Source organism: Notothenia rossii (genome assembly GCF_949606895.1).
Source record: "Notothenia rossii genome assembly, chromosome: 2".
NCBI lineage: Eukaryota > Metazoa > Chordata > Actinopteri > Perciformes > Nototheniidae > Notothenia > Notothenia rossii.
The window spans coordinates 90,869,896-90,884,878 of NC_136904.1; the positions used below are offsets into that span (position 1 = coordinate 90,869,896).

The 14,983-nt window shown below is 39.5% G+C and overlaps 2 protein-coding genes across 4 annotated transcripts in view; one reads left to right on the forward strand and one right to left on the reverse strand.

The window, feature by feature from the left end:
* Positions 1-14,983, forward strand: part of LOC307029753 (adenylate cyclase type 5-like) — a gene marked incomplete at its 3' end in the record, with an annotated part of 223,850 nt that overhangs the window by 78,282 nt on the left and 130,585 nt on the right. The gene's annotated exons all lie outside the window — the stretch shown is intronic.
* The window catches only part of pdia5 (protein disulfide isomerase family A, member 5), a 95,189-nt gene that overhangs the window by 51,667 nt on the left and 28,539 nt on the right, over positions 1-14,983 (reverse strand). For all 3 annotated transcript variants that reach the window (XR_013805575.1, XM_079666472.1, XM_079666471.1), the window contains exons 4-8: positions 12,472-12,555; positions 12,295-12,340; positions 8,003-8,095; positions 3,142-3,202; positions 493-560 (exon numbers count right to left, since the gene is read on the reverse strand). Coding sequence is in view for 2 of the 3 variants with exons in the window: in XM_079666472.1 (XP_079522598.1) it covers positions 493-560; positions 3,142-3,202; positions 8,003-8,095; positions 12,295-12,340; positions 12,472-12,555 (352 nt within the window). In the remaining variant the exon portion in view is untranslated. The remainder of the gene's footprint in view (positions 1-492; positions 561-3,141; positions 3,203-8,002; positions 8,096-12,294; positions 12,341-12,471; positions 12,556-14,983) is intronic.

Consider the following 14,983-nt stretch of genomic DNA (forward strand, 5'->3'; position numbering starts at 1 on the left):
TCAGAATTTTTAGAAAAAGTCAGAATTTTGAAAGAAAGTCAGAATTTTGAGAAAAAGTTAGAATTTTGAGAGAAAGTCAACATTTTGAGATTTTGAGACAAAAATGTCAAAATGTTGAGAAAAAAACTATTTTGCACATGACAGGATGTATGATTACCTACAAGAACCGGTATTCCTCCATCTTGTGACTGCGTAACTCCCTCTCTTGGATATCAGCATGTGAAGGACACTGTTCAGTAACTAGTTGATGCTCTGTATGTGATGACTACTTCCATTCTTGATATTGAAGCTGAAGGGTACTGGTGGTCATTTTAGCAGGAAGTACAACAAGGAAAGGCTTTGATTGAGGCCAGTCTGACAGATTGCTCTCCTGCAGACTGCCAAACTTAACAATCCAGACATCAAATGCTGACACATCTAATCTTAATCAGCAAACATCAGAGCTGCAGATCACAGATCAGTTATTGCAGTGAAACAAGTGAGCAGACTTACATATGTCCCCTTGGTCTCTGTGGCTGCTTGCTGAAAGACGGGCTGCATCCTTTTACAAACCCCGCACCCTGTAACAAAGATAGAAATCACGAACACAAGTTATGACAGAGAATTCGATGGGAACCAGCGCGCTGACAGCATCGATGCAACTGTCAACAAAATGTCCATAATCTGACAGGGGGGATGTTTTTTTTTGTCAATAGCAGTTTGCGTTGTGTCATCGGCAGTGAAAGAGGTGATGCACTGACAACACACTTTATTACATGGCTTAGTTGAATACTCGATTCTGATTGGTCAATTCGGAACACGTGACACGTTGTTAATCCAGTACAGACAGACCGCTGTCAAGGACTTATTGGCCGTTGTTAAGGACGCTCACATCTGCAGAAAGAAGGCCGGTCGATTGAACTGTATACAGTTTGGCCGAAAAGCAAACTGTTCGACATGAGACAAGAAAAACCGCGGAGAAGTAACGGGGCAGAAACTCTCGTTTTTACGCAACGGTCCAGACATAGACATCAAACGGCAAAACATTCAGTCGCCAGTTGCTTTGGCATTAGGGCAGGGATATCTAGACACTTTCCAAGGGTTAACATAATGAATTGTGCTACTTTTAGAGCAAGCAGCGATGTTTTCAAATCTGTAATCAAAAAGGTTCTCAAAAACACTATCGAAGCAGTTCCTGTCGTTGCTACGTTAGTTCAAACGGTAACAACGGACTATTTTTCTTAGCGGATCAAGAAAGAGAAAGGAATCGAGGTTAAAAGGCGGAGTGCTGGACGTCAGATAAATCACCAGAAGAAGGCAGAGAGGAAATCAACACTAACAGGAACAGAACACGGGATGAGCTCTGCATAATGACCGCCTCGCTGCACATTATCCCTTACTTAATAACTGAGCTCAACACATGGGAAACTCCATAACACTGTTTTACTAACCATGAGGTGACAAGACAATTAACTCTACACTGACGTAACACCATTTTGTTTCATCATTTGTAATTGTTTCATTCATTTACCTGAGAGAAAACACTGAATATTGACACTTAATGACTTTATATTCAATGTTTTGAACCAGGAGAGACTTATTGGGATTATAGAAAACATTTCAATATCATTTTTATGGGGAAAAGCATATATTTTTCAAAGGGAAACTTGACAAAAATAAAGTTGCAAAATAAGTTACAGAATGAAAAAAATCAAGTAAGTGGACCTCATATTTAAGTAGAGCCATTTTAAAGCAGTTTCATTCATATGAAAATATTGTTATCTTAATTTATCTAGCTCCAATTCTTTCATTTGGATTTTAAAGTATTTCTCAAGGATGTTTTATTCTAATTTCTGAACGAGCATAAACAAGTCCTGAGGAAGCAGAGAATATAGTCTGGACATTTTCTCCCATAAAATAAAAAAACAAAGTTCTTACGTTTTAAAGGTCCCCTATCATACTGTTTTTCATCAATATATTACAGGTCTCAGATATATACAGAGCCTGTCTCTGATTGGCTGAAACACCAAACAGATCATTGCAGCATTACCCATAATCCCCTCTGTTTCAGCCCTGTTTCCAAAGTGCTGATTCGCTGTCTGTTACTTTAGATGAAAGTAAGGAACCCCTCCCCACGCCCCTCTGAGAGACATTTGGTTACAAAGAACTCAATGGTGCTCTAGGAGGAGATTCAGGTGATAAGGGGGGGGGGGGGGGGGGGGGTTACCCTGGTTGGTGATTGGCTAATGGTTACACAAGCCAAAACATCGTTATGACATCATAAAGTGGCCAAAATCTGATCAGCTCATTTTCAGACAGGTTTTTATAGAAATGGATCAAAAAGAGAGAGAATCTTTGTTCCTGAAACTTTCAGAGTCTCTTTCCACAGAGGGGACACATGTTGATGTAGAAGAGACATGAAGAAGAGGGGACACATGTTGATGTAGAGGAGACATGAAGAAGAGGGGACACATGTTGATGTAGAAGAGACATGAAGAAGAGAGGACACATGTTGATGTAGAAGAGACATGAAGAAGAGGGGACACATGTTGATGTAGAAGAGACATGAAGAAGAGGGGACACATGTTGATGTAGAAGAGACATGAAGAAGAGGGGACACATGTTGATGTAGAAGAGACATGGAGAAGAGGGGACACATGTTGATGTAGGAGAGACATGAAGAAGAGGGGACACATGTTGATGTAGAAGAGACATGAAGAAGAGGGGACACATGTTGATGTAGAAGAGACATGGAGAAGAGGGGACACATGTTGATGTAGAAGAGACATGAAGAAGAGGGGACACATGTTGATGTAGAAGAGACATGTAGAAGAGGGGACACATGTTGATGTAGAAGAGACATGAAGAAGAGGGGACACATGTTGATGTAGAAGAGACATGGAGAAGAGGGGACACATGTTGATGTAGGAGAGACATGAAGAAGAGGGGACACATGTTGATGTAGAAGAGACATGGAGAAGAGGGGACACATGCTGATGTATGTAAAGTGGATTTTGCATAATAGGTGCCCTTTAATAACACATACTATGTGCTCTCTCTTCACATGGCATCTTGTCGTTCAGCTCAGTAACAGCTCTTGTCTTTTGACCACAGCATGTTCAGCACAGTACAGAGAACAGCACTTGATAATAGAGGACTCACAGGGAGCGTAGAACATCATGAGGACCGGCCTCTCCTCTCTCTTCAGCAGCTTCCTGAAGTCCTTCAGAGGAAGGAGAGAGGGAACATGATTAACAAGCCTTATCATCTATTAATGACAGATATGTATAGTAGGGGCTGGGGGATTATTAGATATGATAATGCATCGGGGCTGTGAGGAAAAAGTTATACATTGTCTAAGATAAGATGTTAAAGATAACAAGCCGCATCACATTTCGCAGAAGATATGATCACCTTAATCACACTACTGTTTTAATCTGACCTGTAAAACATTCAATTGAAAAAGTGCATTTAAGTTATTTTCATTTGTTGGATGCTTAATACACAAAGGACTTTATAAAAATAGGTTTAAAGACTTGCTTGTTTCAAATACACTTTATTTAATGGACACATGCTGTATCAGATATAGATGTTGTGATTAGGGCTGCTCGATTAGCTGCTATAGCGTCTAAATGTGTTTTGGGGGAAATGTCCGTGCTGCAAAGTAACCAGTACAGTAAGAGCCTTTCAGTTCCCCCCAACAATTTGTATTGAAATAAATCAACATGGAACCAGTAATCACTAACTTTGTTTCCCCCGGCCCCTTATCGGAGAACACCCAGCTAGTAACCTAGCAACCAAGCTTCAGCTAGCGGCAGTCAGAAACTCTTCACACACACACACACACACACACACACACACACACACACACACACACACACACACACACACACACACACACACACACACACACACACACACACACACACACACACACACACACACACACACACACACACACACACACACACACACACACACACACACACACACACGGCAAAAATCACGATTATTTTGGTCAATAATTGATATCACGATTATTAAATACGATTATTCATTGACTTTGAAAACATCCATTTATTAAACTTTAAAAGAAATAATAATTTGAACAGTATCTTTTTAACTGTTGATTACCCTGAACGTATAATTCAACTGAAAAACCAATACAAAAATAAATTAAATAAATGATATCAAAATAATAAATACCAATAAACAAGATCAACAAATATTTTGGGGCGCACTTCCACAAGCTATTAAACATATAAATATGATAAATACAAATAAATTAGACTAAAATTAATTAGATCAAATATGTTGTCACTGTCCCAACCTAGCAAAGCTAAATAATCGTTTTTCTCGATTACGTTGTTTTCGTAATTGTGGCAGGCCAAAATCGTAATTGCGATTAAAATACGATTAATTACACAGCCCTAATTGTGATACTGAGTATCTATCACAATAGATATATCACAATAGATATATACTGACAGCATCCAATATAGGGATGGACAATTTCACAGATATCCCAGAAGTGTCATGATGATGGGTTTGTGTTGATTGATTCCAGTTTGCTTTTGAAATGTATTTTCCTCCTTGTGTCTTGTCTGGGTTCTCTTCTTGTGTTTTCCCTCGTGAGCCTGATTGTCTGAGTGTGTTTCACCTGCCCTCTCCAGCTGTGTCTTGTCTCTGTGATTAGTCTTGTGTGTATTTAGGTCTGTCTTCCCTTATGTTCTTGGTGCGATCGTTGTCTTTGTTTCTGTCTGCATTTCTGCTCCTGCTCCTTGTGTCCCCTGTAGGGCTGCTCGATTATGGCAAAAATCATAATCTCGATTATTCGGGTCAATAATTGATATGAAGATTATTAAAAACGATTATTCATTTACTTTTAAACCATCCATATATTGAAAAAAAAAAAATGTGAACAGTATGTTTTTAACAGTTGATTACCCTGAGCTTTAAGTATAACTCAACTGAAAAAAAAAAAAAAAAAAAGATTTTTATTTTTTATTTTTTAAATTCAAATAAATAAATAATCGTTTTATTTCGATTATGTTGTTTTCATAATCGTTGCAAGCCAAAATCGTAATTGCGATTAAAATACGATTAATTGAGCAGCCCTCGTCCCCTTGTTAGTTCTTCTGTTTTTTACAGTAGCTTGTCTGGACCCCCTTTTTGTATAAACTCCTACATACGCCTCCTCTGCCTTCGTACTGAATTTAGGTCCTGCTACCTTACCCTCAACGTAACAAGAAGCCTTTGTACAGGAAATCAAATGGCTAACTTTGTCCAAGAAAATTCAAGATGCCTTTAAGTATCTCTCCGTTTAGATGGAGCTCTAAAACAACTAAGCACACCATTATCTTCCAGCTTTTTCAGCAAATTATTAGACTGTGTTTTCCACATCAGCAGACACATTACAGTTATTCTGACAGCAGGTCAGAATAACCCCCCCCCCCCCCCTGTTCCTGCTCCTCTTACCCTCCATGAGTGTGGATACTTCCTAATAACTCGCATTCAGCACAATCTTCTGTGGATACCTTCAACAAGCCTCAGGGCAGGAGAGGACGAGCGTGTGGAAACCAACATAACTGCTGTTCGTTAAGTCACAGGGTTTTCAAAATGCTGTATATAGCTGTGAGTGTGTCAGGTTGTCAGGGGAATGTCCCGGGGGGGGGGGTTGAGACGAGTGCCATCTGACCTAACTGGACGAGAGCTGTCTGGAAAGGCTTTTTCAGGCTTTTTGGTCAACTTCATGAACCACGCTGAGCAGCTCTTTGATGATAAAGCCCTGATATTGTACTTTCCTGTGTGGGTGTTTTGTTGCAGAGGTGGACATGCTGCTGAGTCAGCTTTAGAGGCAGATCAGACCCTCAGCAGGACAGGAGAGCTGGATCCTGTCTTATTATCACAGTTACTGTCCATCAACATTAAAGAGTCCTCTCCTGCTGATGTTCAGGTGTATATCAGTATGTAGTGTCTCTACTCTAAAGAGTCCTCTCCTGCTGATGTTCAGGTGTATATCAGTATGTAGTGTCTCTACTTTAAAGAGTCCTCTCCTGCTGATGTTCAGGTGTATATCAGTATGTAGTGTCTCTACTTTAAAGAGTTCTCTCCTGCTGATGTTCAGGTGTATATCAGTATGTAGTGTCTCTACTTTAAAGAGTCCTCTCCTGCTGATGTTCAGGTGTATATCAGTATGTAGTGTCTCTACTTTAAAGAGTCCTCTCCTGCTGATGTTCAGGTGTATATCAGTATGTAGTGTCTCTACTTTAAAGAGTCCTCTCCTGCTGATGTTCAGGTGTATATCAGTATGTAGTGTCTCTACTTTAAAGAGTCCTCTCCTGCTGATGTTCAGCTGTATATCAGTATGCAGTGTCTCTACTTTAAAGAGTCCTCTCCTGCTGATGCTCAGGTGTATATCAGTATGTAGTGTCTCTACTTTAAAGAGTCCTCTCCTGCTGATGTTCAGGTGTATATCAGTATGTAGTGTCTCTACTTTAAAGAGTCCTCTCCTGCTGATGATCAGGTGTATATCAGTATGTAGTGTCTCTACTTTAAAGAGTCCTCTCCTGCTGATGATCAGGTGTATATCAGTATGTAGTGTCTCTACTTTAAAGAGTCCTCTCCTGCTGATGATCAGGTGTATATCAGTATGTAGTGTCTCTACTTTAAAGAGTTCTCTCCTGCTGATGATCAGGTGTATATCAGTATGTAGTGTCTCTACTTTAAAAAGTCCTCTCCTGCTGATGTTCAGGTGTATATCAGTATGTAGTGTCTCTACTTTAAAGAGTTCTCTCCTGCTGATGTTCAGGTGTATATCAGTATGTAGTGTCTCTACTTTAAAGAGTCCTCTCCTGCTGATGTTCAGGGGTATATCAGTATTTAGTGTCTCTACTTTAAAGAGTCCTCTCCTGCTGATATTCAGGTTCATATCAGTATGTAGTGTCTCTACTTTAAAGAGTCCTCTCCTGCTGATGTCCAGGTGTATATCAGTATGTAGTGTCTCTACTTTAAAGAGTTCTCTCCTGCTGATGTTCAGGTGTATATCAGTATGTAGTGTCTCTACTTTAAAGAGTCCTCTCCTGCTGATGATCAGGTGTATATCAGTATGTAGTGTCTCTACTTTAAAGAGTCCTCTCCTGCTGATGATCAGGTGTATATCAGTATGTAGTGTCTCTACTTTAAAGAGTCCTCTCCTGCTGATGTTCAGGTGTATATCAGTATGTAGTGTCTCTACTTTAAAGAGTCCTCTCCTGCTGATGTTCAGGTGTATATCAGTATGTAGTGTCTCTACTTTAAAGAGTCCTCTCATGCTGATGTTCAGGTGTATATCAGTATGTAGTGTCTCTACTTTAAAGAGTCCTCTCCTGCTGATGTTCAGGTGTATATCAGTATGTAGTGTCTCTACTTTAAAGAGTCCTCTCCTGCTGATGTTCAGGTGTATATCAGTATGTTGTGTCTCTACTTTAAAGAGTCCTCTCCTGCTGATGTTCAGGTGTATATCAGTATGTAGTGTCTCTACTTTAAAGAGTCCTCTCCTGCTGATGTTCAGGTGTATATCAGTATGTAGTGTCTCTACTTTAAAGAGTCTTCTCCTGCTGATGTTCAGGTGTATATCAGTATGTAGTGTCTCTACTTTAAAAAGTCCTCTCCTGCTGATGTTCAGGTGTATATCAGTATGTAGTGTCTCTACTTTAAAGAGTCCTCTCCTGCTGATGTTCAGGTGTATATCAGTATATAGTTTCTCTACATGTCTCCATGCTTTGATGTTCAAAAAGCTCTTCTCATACTGCCTGTGCTGCAGCACCTCTTTTCACCCTCTGTCTGAAACCAGAGACCAGTCTGCTCCGATTGGTTAGCTGGCCGGCTCTGTTGTGATTGGTCAACCACTTAGAGATCTCCCGCCCCTTAGCCTATCACGTACAATGTGTTGCAGCGCTAGCCAATAGGAGCGCAAGTGTTACAAAGTGATGTCATTATGTTATGGAAGAAAAACAAAAGTGTTGCTTAGGTCACTTCTTACCTTTTCTGTCTCTACATGGACGATGTCCTTCGCTTCAGGGTTCTCCTCCCACAGCGGGGGTCCCGATGGGTCTTTTAAGAACGCCACCATGGACTGAACGGAGACAAAAGAAGATGAACAAGTCAGAATGATGAACAAAGGCAACACTCATGCAACAACTGGCATAAGAATAATCCCCTGAACAGAATGACTACTGAGAGGGCTGCACAATTCATTTAAATGTTATTTAAATAGTGCAACATCCAATCAAAGGAAGCACAATATTTGTTAAATAATAATAATACATTTTTCTTTATAAAAGGGCGAGTTTCAAGGCTCTCAAGGTCGCCGTACAAGGCAGACAAAACACAAAGGAAACCGGACAATATATAATAATTGTATATAATTTTATAATCAATAAAAACAGAGGACGTGTGATGTGATCAGAGTGGATGCCAGCGTGAAGAGATATATAAAATGTTAAATGAACAAACTGAGTAAAACTATTAGTTGTTAAAAACCCTCATTAAAAAAAAATCAAACCCTTATTTTTTTAACATATTGAGAAACATGTTGCAAAAAGGATCAATCCCTCCTCTATTGTGATTGTAATATCTGATCACAATTTGTCTTTTTTCAAATGGTGCAGCCGCACTGCTGATGATTTAACGAAGCACTGCAGAAGAAACTCTTAAGCGTAGTGGAGGCTGTAGGCAGCGGCAGATGGAAACTCGTACAGACCAACATGTGCGTGGATCCAGGAGGTGTCGGAGATATCTCACTACCTGCGAGTGTCTGGTAATGGGCTTAGTGAAGCTCTGTGTAAATAATGCACCATATGTCTGTGCAGGCGACAGCAGGAAGTATTTCATTCAGCAGCGCTACAACAATGACAATGTGGACACGGGTGGAATATTAAAGGATTATGAAGATATCATCAGGATGTTTTTAACTGAGACTTTTATTGTTTTGTTGATTCAGACGCCTTTCCATCTGCCAGTGAGAGAAATATGAGCGCTTCGACGAATACATTAAAAACAGTGAAGATGAAAGCAGCTATTGCTCCCAGATTTACTGACGGAGGATTTCTAAAGAACTCCAACAAAGAAAGTCTGTTTGGACTTTAACTTCGGGGCTATTTATGCAAAATAAAATCATTACATGACATGCAAACTTGGGTCTTGAGGTCAAAGAGGGCACTTTTAATGAGAGGGACTGTTGATATCTGCGGCTTAAATAACAGCTGTGAGTTTATTCTGTAATCTGGCTAAACTATATAAATGATACATGGCTGTTGAGTGATTTACATGCTCTCTAAATACTCTATTTGGTTTGCCAAAGAAAGACAAATGCATCTCTAGAAAGATGTTTCTGTATGTGAAGTGTGCTTCCCCAGCCTATCAAATGCTAGGACCGTGGACAGTCTGTGGAAATATTGGATTTAAGTATTGATTTCCCCTGAAGCTAACTTCCTCAACAGGCAGTAGATATCTATCAGACCACGTAGATACCTTCAGATGCTGCAGGAGAGCTGCTGAATGATTTCCATTCAGACATTTTGCTCTGATTCATGGATGTAATAGAGGGAGCGGTTCCACGATAAACACGTCAAGAGGCTATAGAGTAATCTGCTGAGTGTGTGTGGGAGGCTGGATGTGGAAAGGTAGGGATGGGTATCGTTAAGGTTTTAACGGTACTACTACTTTTATCGATACCGCTTATCAATCCGGTCTTTTAACGGTACTCTTATCGGTTATTTTGGAGAAAAAAAGAAGTTAAACTAACTAAACACATTGTGAACAAAACGAACGTAGCTTTTTATTTAAATTAAATACATAATATTTCACTTTTTTTATTTAAAAAAAAAATTATTTTATTTATTCTACTGAAATCATACAAAAACAAAAACGTATAATTCCTACACACAAATGAACAAAATTAGTAGAAGTGGGAGGGCTGAAGCATAGCTTATGGGGAGTAGCCCTCCCGTGCATCATCATTAGCATCAATAAAATAATGGCATTTATTTAATCAAAAACGTATAGAAATTAAGGAGTACAAAGAAATAAAGAAAACTAATGAAAACTGGAAAAATTTAAAAATAAAAAAAATAGGGCAAGAAAAAAGTAAATGCATATATAACTAAGTAATACTGGGAATATCCAATACTTGTTAGCTGGAGTAATCTGCAAATATAATTGTTTTTACTTTAGTTTTGAATTGTTGATGCGTCAAAAGAAACAACAATGTTTTAATAAATGGTATTAAATTATTTGATGACAGAACTGTAAACAGAATAGCTGAAACTTTAACAAAATAAATAACTCAGTTACCTCTAATCATTAACCCATGTTTGTATAATTGAGTTAACCGTGTGTTGCTGCTAGCATACATAACACCTGACGTGGAAACGTTACTCGTGGACGGGGCTACAGAGCTACTAGAAAGACAGTCGAACCCGGTGCATTCCTCCGTCTGGATGTGGTGCACTTTTGATAAATGTTTAGACAAATTGCTCGTGTTACCGCCTTTACATGATAAACACTTTTGGTGACGAGCATTGTCCACCTCAAGACGGCTAAAGTTTAACCACACCTCGGAGCGCGTTCTCTCCACCGTCTCCTGTGTGTGTGTGTGTGTGTGTGTGTGTGTGTGTGTGTGTGTGTGTGTGTGTGTGTGTGTGTGTGTGTGTGTGTGTGTGTGTGTGTGTGTGTGTGTGTGTGTGTGTGTGTGTGTGTGTGTGTGTGTGTGTGTGTGTGTGTGTGTGTGTGTGTGTGTGTGTGTGTGTGTGTGTCAGGGACAGTACGCATTAATGAACATTTCTGTAAATGTGCCAGAGTTAGCCAAGAGGCTACTTTTCATCTGTAGTCCCTGGACAGATTTTAAAAGTCAACCTAAAACACATTTCATTTTAAACAAGTAAATACAATACATTTAAAACATGCAACAGACATTACTGGGATACTTAAATAAAACAATTTAAAATATAGAACATTAAAACAAAACAAAAGAACATGTTAAAACACAGGCAGTGGGTTGTAAGGAGCAGAAGAGTGTGTGTGTGTGTGTGTGTGTGTGTGTGTGTGTGTGTGTGTGTGTGTGTGTGTGTGTGTGTGTGTGTGTGTGTGTGTGTGTGTGTGTGTGTGTGTGCCAGGCTCATTGTCATTAATGCTTGATATCATTCAAAAGCATAAGCGTAATCATAGAAATGTGCTTATCAATTGTTTATACATTTGAAGATTGATAAGCATTGCAGGCGGGTGAGAGAGATCTCTCGTCTGGATTGGAAAGATCGAAAATACTAAAAATAATCATAGATGCATTTTGCTGTCTTTTTCACTGTTGGCGTCACTAAAACTGCAATATAATGTTTGTGTAGCAATAATACATACGACATATTTTTTTACATGTCTCCAGTACCGATAAAAAGACCGATAACGTCGGAGCTTAACGGTACCACGGTCTTTAATAATTCAGCCCCGGGGCCCGTTTAATACCGGGGCTCGGTACCCATCCCTAGTGGAAGGTGAAGCCAGATAGGTCAGGAAATATGCCAGAGTATGTTCACCTTTAACCGGCAATAACGTTTTATTGGCTATTTAGGGGCATCGGAAAAAAGCTGGCAACAAAACATTGACATATCACGGTCTTTTAAACAAACTTAGATACATAAGGTTGCAACAGAATGATATTTTCCCGGCACGATAACATCACAGAGAATATATCAGTATCAGACTATTATTATTTTAATTTGTATTAGCACGGCCAGTTATAATGATCCTTAAAAGGACTGAGAAGACAACCTAATTTAAATATGTTACTAAATGAAGCATTTGATTTGACATATTAGCAGAATTTCATCTTGTTAAATGTACTACAAAATGAACAATAACTTCATCTGCAAGCTTTTAAAATATATTTTATTATGATTATTATGAAATCGTTATAATCCAAATGTTTCCCACTGTAACATGGGTGTCGTATATTTGTAATATGGATGTAAAATCGGTGTAATAAAGGTGTAATAACACAGTGATATGGGTGTAATATTATATATAATGTATACCCGAAATAGATAATATATATTTCAGGAGTGTAATTGGAAAGTAAGGGGTCAATTTTGAAAAACGAATTACGAAATGTGTCATTTTAGTAAAAATATATATGGTATTATGGTGATCCATAAGTACACAGACACACTGCACTACTACTCAGGAAAGTCTTATAAAATAACTAACACTGAACTTTGAAATTGGAATAGACAATAACCCCCCCCCTGGTTTAAAAATGTCAGGTTTAAGCGGAGCACTTACCTTGAAGGTGGCGGGTCTGTTGTACTCGGTGTGGAACGTCCCATCTCTGCAACACAGAGCAAGCACAGAACTCAGAACAGCAGGAGGACAAGCTGAACAACATCATTCAGAGAACACGGGTCCACCTTCCAGAAAGCACTGAGCTGTGGGTGAGTGTTTGACAGCCATGGTACTCACTTATAATGCAGCAGCTCTGCTCCTCCATGTTTAGAGCTGGGGTCCACCTTCACTTTCTTACACAGCTTACGGGCCTCCGAATCCCTGAGAGAGAGAGAGAGAGAGAGAGAGAGAGAGAGAGAGAGAGAGGGGAGATTCATTCAATCACGTTCATCCAAAGAGTCATGCATAGTGTTCGAGGAAATGCATTTGTCGATAGAGGGAAGGTGGAAACGTAGTCGGTATCCTAGAATGATTTGATAATGGAACCAAAGACACACACAAAGTCATTCTTGTATTTTAATGTGTGGTTTTTTTATACCTCGGGACTGTGGGTATGTTGATCTGTCTGTGCGTACAAACATATTTTGAGATTGACAATAACATTTACTTTGACTTTTGACTTTCATTTTTGTTCACCGCCTGGATACAATACATCTATAAAACCCATTTTGATTAGTCATCCCCAATTAGCTACTGGAGCAGGTTGTCAACTGATACATTTTTGTAGCAGTCTTTCCTTTACTTAGCTTATTTAAACGCTCCCTGGTGAAAATAAACTAATTTATCTGCATAAAAAGCATCAACAATCTCAGCATTTGTTCATGTTTCTTTCTTTATACAACACGCATAATGTCCCTTCTGTTCCGCTTGTTATATGCTTTGTACTGCTACTATTATGTATATTCATTTTCTATATTACATACCTAATTCTGTTTAAAAATATGCTTTGTCGGCACAATTTTTGTTTTACAAAGTCTTTCCAATAACGCTTCACCAAAGTGAATTAGGAAAAGTGGAAGCTGCGTGAAGACATAAATGCATTTACATCTCAAAGACCAATCGAATCACATTTGTGTGAAGTGCTATATAAACCAGGCTCTATTTATTAGCTGCCCCGGTACACATACATTTGAAATGGGATTATTATGCTGATTACAACCTATAATGTACCACTTGTAAGCATAAGGAAAATAGGCTTATTTCTGTAATTGAAAAACCAGAGCCTAGTTGAAAAGGAAATACCACCTACACACACTTAACATTCGCTCCAGAGAGGTAATATCAGCAGCTTGAAGTACTCGTCTGATATAAAAGAGCAAGGTATATGTGCTTTCATTTCGAGAGAGAAAGACATGGAGGGAGGTCTGAGCCGGAGAGAAGGCCGGATGCTAATAAATTCAAAGAGAAGCTGGAATTCAATTACGGCTCCAAGACCCACAGAGACGCAGATATACGTCCTGTGTATTTCGGCGTGATACGAGGAGCGGTGTGCACGTGTTGACAGACAGCCCTTCAGGTAATGACTGTGTGCTTAAAGCCATATTCTGCTGACTCATGAAGGCAGATGGCACCGGCAGGACCAGATGTGACCTTGACACGATCTGTAGAGGACGCTCAGTCATCTGATTTAAAACCAGTCTGCCACTCAGGGCGGTGGTGGCGAAGTCGGACTTGGCTTGGCAACTGGAAGGTCACCAGTTCAAGTCCCGGCAAGACCAAGTGCTACCGAGGTGTCCCTGAGCAAGGCACCGTTCCCTACACTGCCCACCGGGCTCCGTTCAAAAATGGCAGCACACTGCTCCTAACACTAGGATGGGTCAAATGCGGAGAAACAATTTCCCCACGGGGATTAATAACGTATATCAAATATCATTGAGAAATGGCCACAAGTGACAGAGGCTGAGAGGACACAACTGGGATAATAAGCCCTGGATTAAACAAGGGACCCATTGAAGTTGACTTGTCATCAGTCCCAACTGGATATATTGTGAATGAAACACGGTCAGATCTCTCTGGTTGATCACAGACGCATGCTGTGAAGTCAATAAGTGAAACTGCTGATTTCAATCACTTTAAAGTTTGACTGTGGGGGAAATTTGACAGAGTAAATGAACTAAGGATCCCAAATTGAGATCGCCGATCGTTGAAAAAAATATCTTAGTGCAATTTGGCAGGCTTCCGTAGGGGAGAGTATCAGGGCCAGATGAGAAAAATCGTTTTGGGTTGTGACCAAAAAAAAAAAAAAAAAAAGGTTAGGTTTCTGAGATAAAAATCAAATTTCTGAGGAAAAAAAAACGTCGGAAAATCTCAGAATTGAAGACTTGACTTTTTTAACAGATTAAAAATCACTATTGGTCAGAATTCAAATCCTTTTTCACACGCGGCCCTCTTCCGTACTTTCGCGATGTGTTTATCCTAAAAAAAAAAAAAGGTTATTTAGCGACGCTCAGTCCGATTAGATAATGGAGATAAAATGTCTTACTATTGTGTTGAGCTGGAATGAGCTGGCATGAAATACCATCATGTATTGTCAGAAGGCACGATTTGCAGGAATGTGCAAAGGCCAGGTTACATTTCCTGGCTCTGACGAGTACAACAATGGATATGGGCTTTCAGTCTCTTACTCACACTTTCAGACTGACTCACAGAAAAACAAAGTTGCATGCCATTGTGATCTGCCCTTTCTCTGGATCAACCAATGACACAGCAGTACGCCTAAATCTCAGAACAAATGGAAGACCAAAGAAGT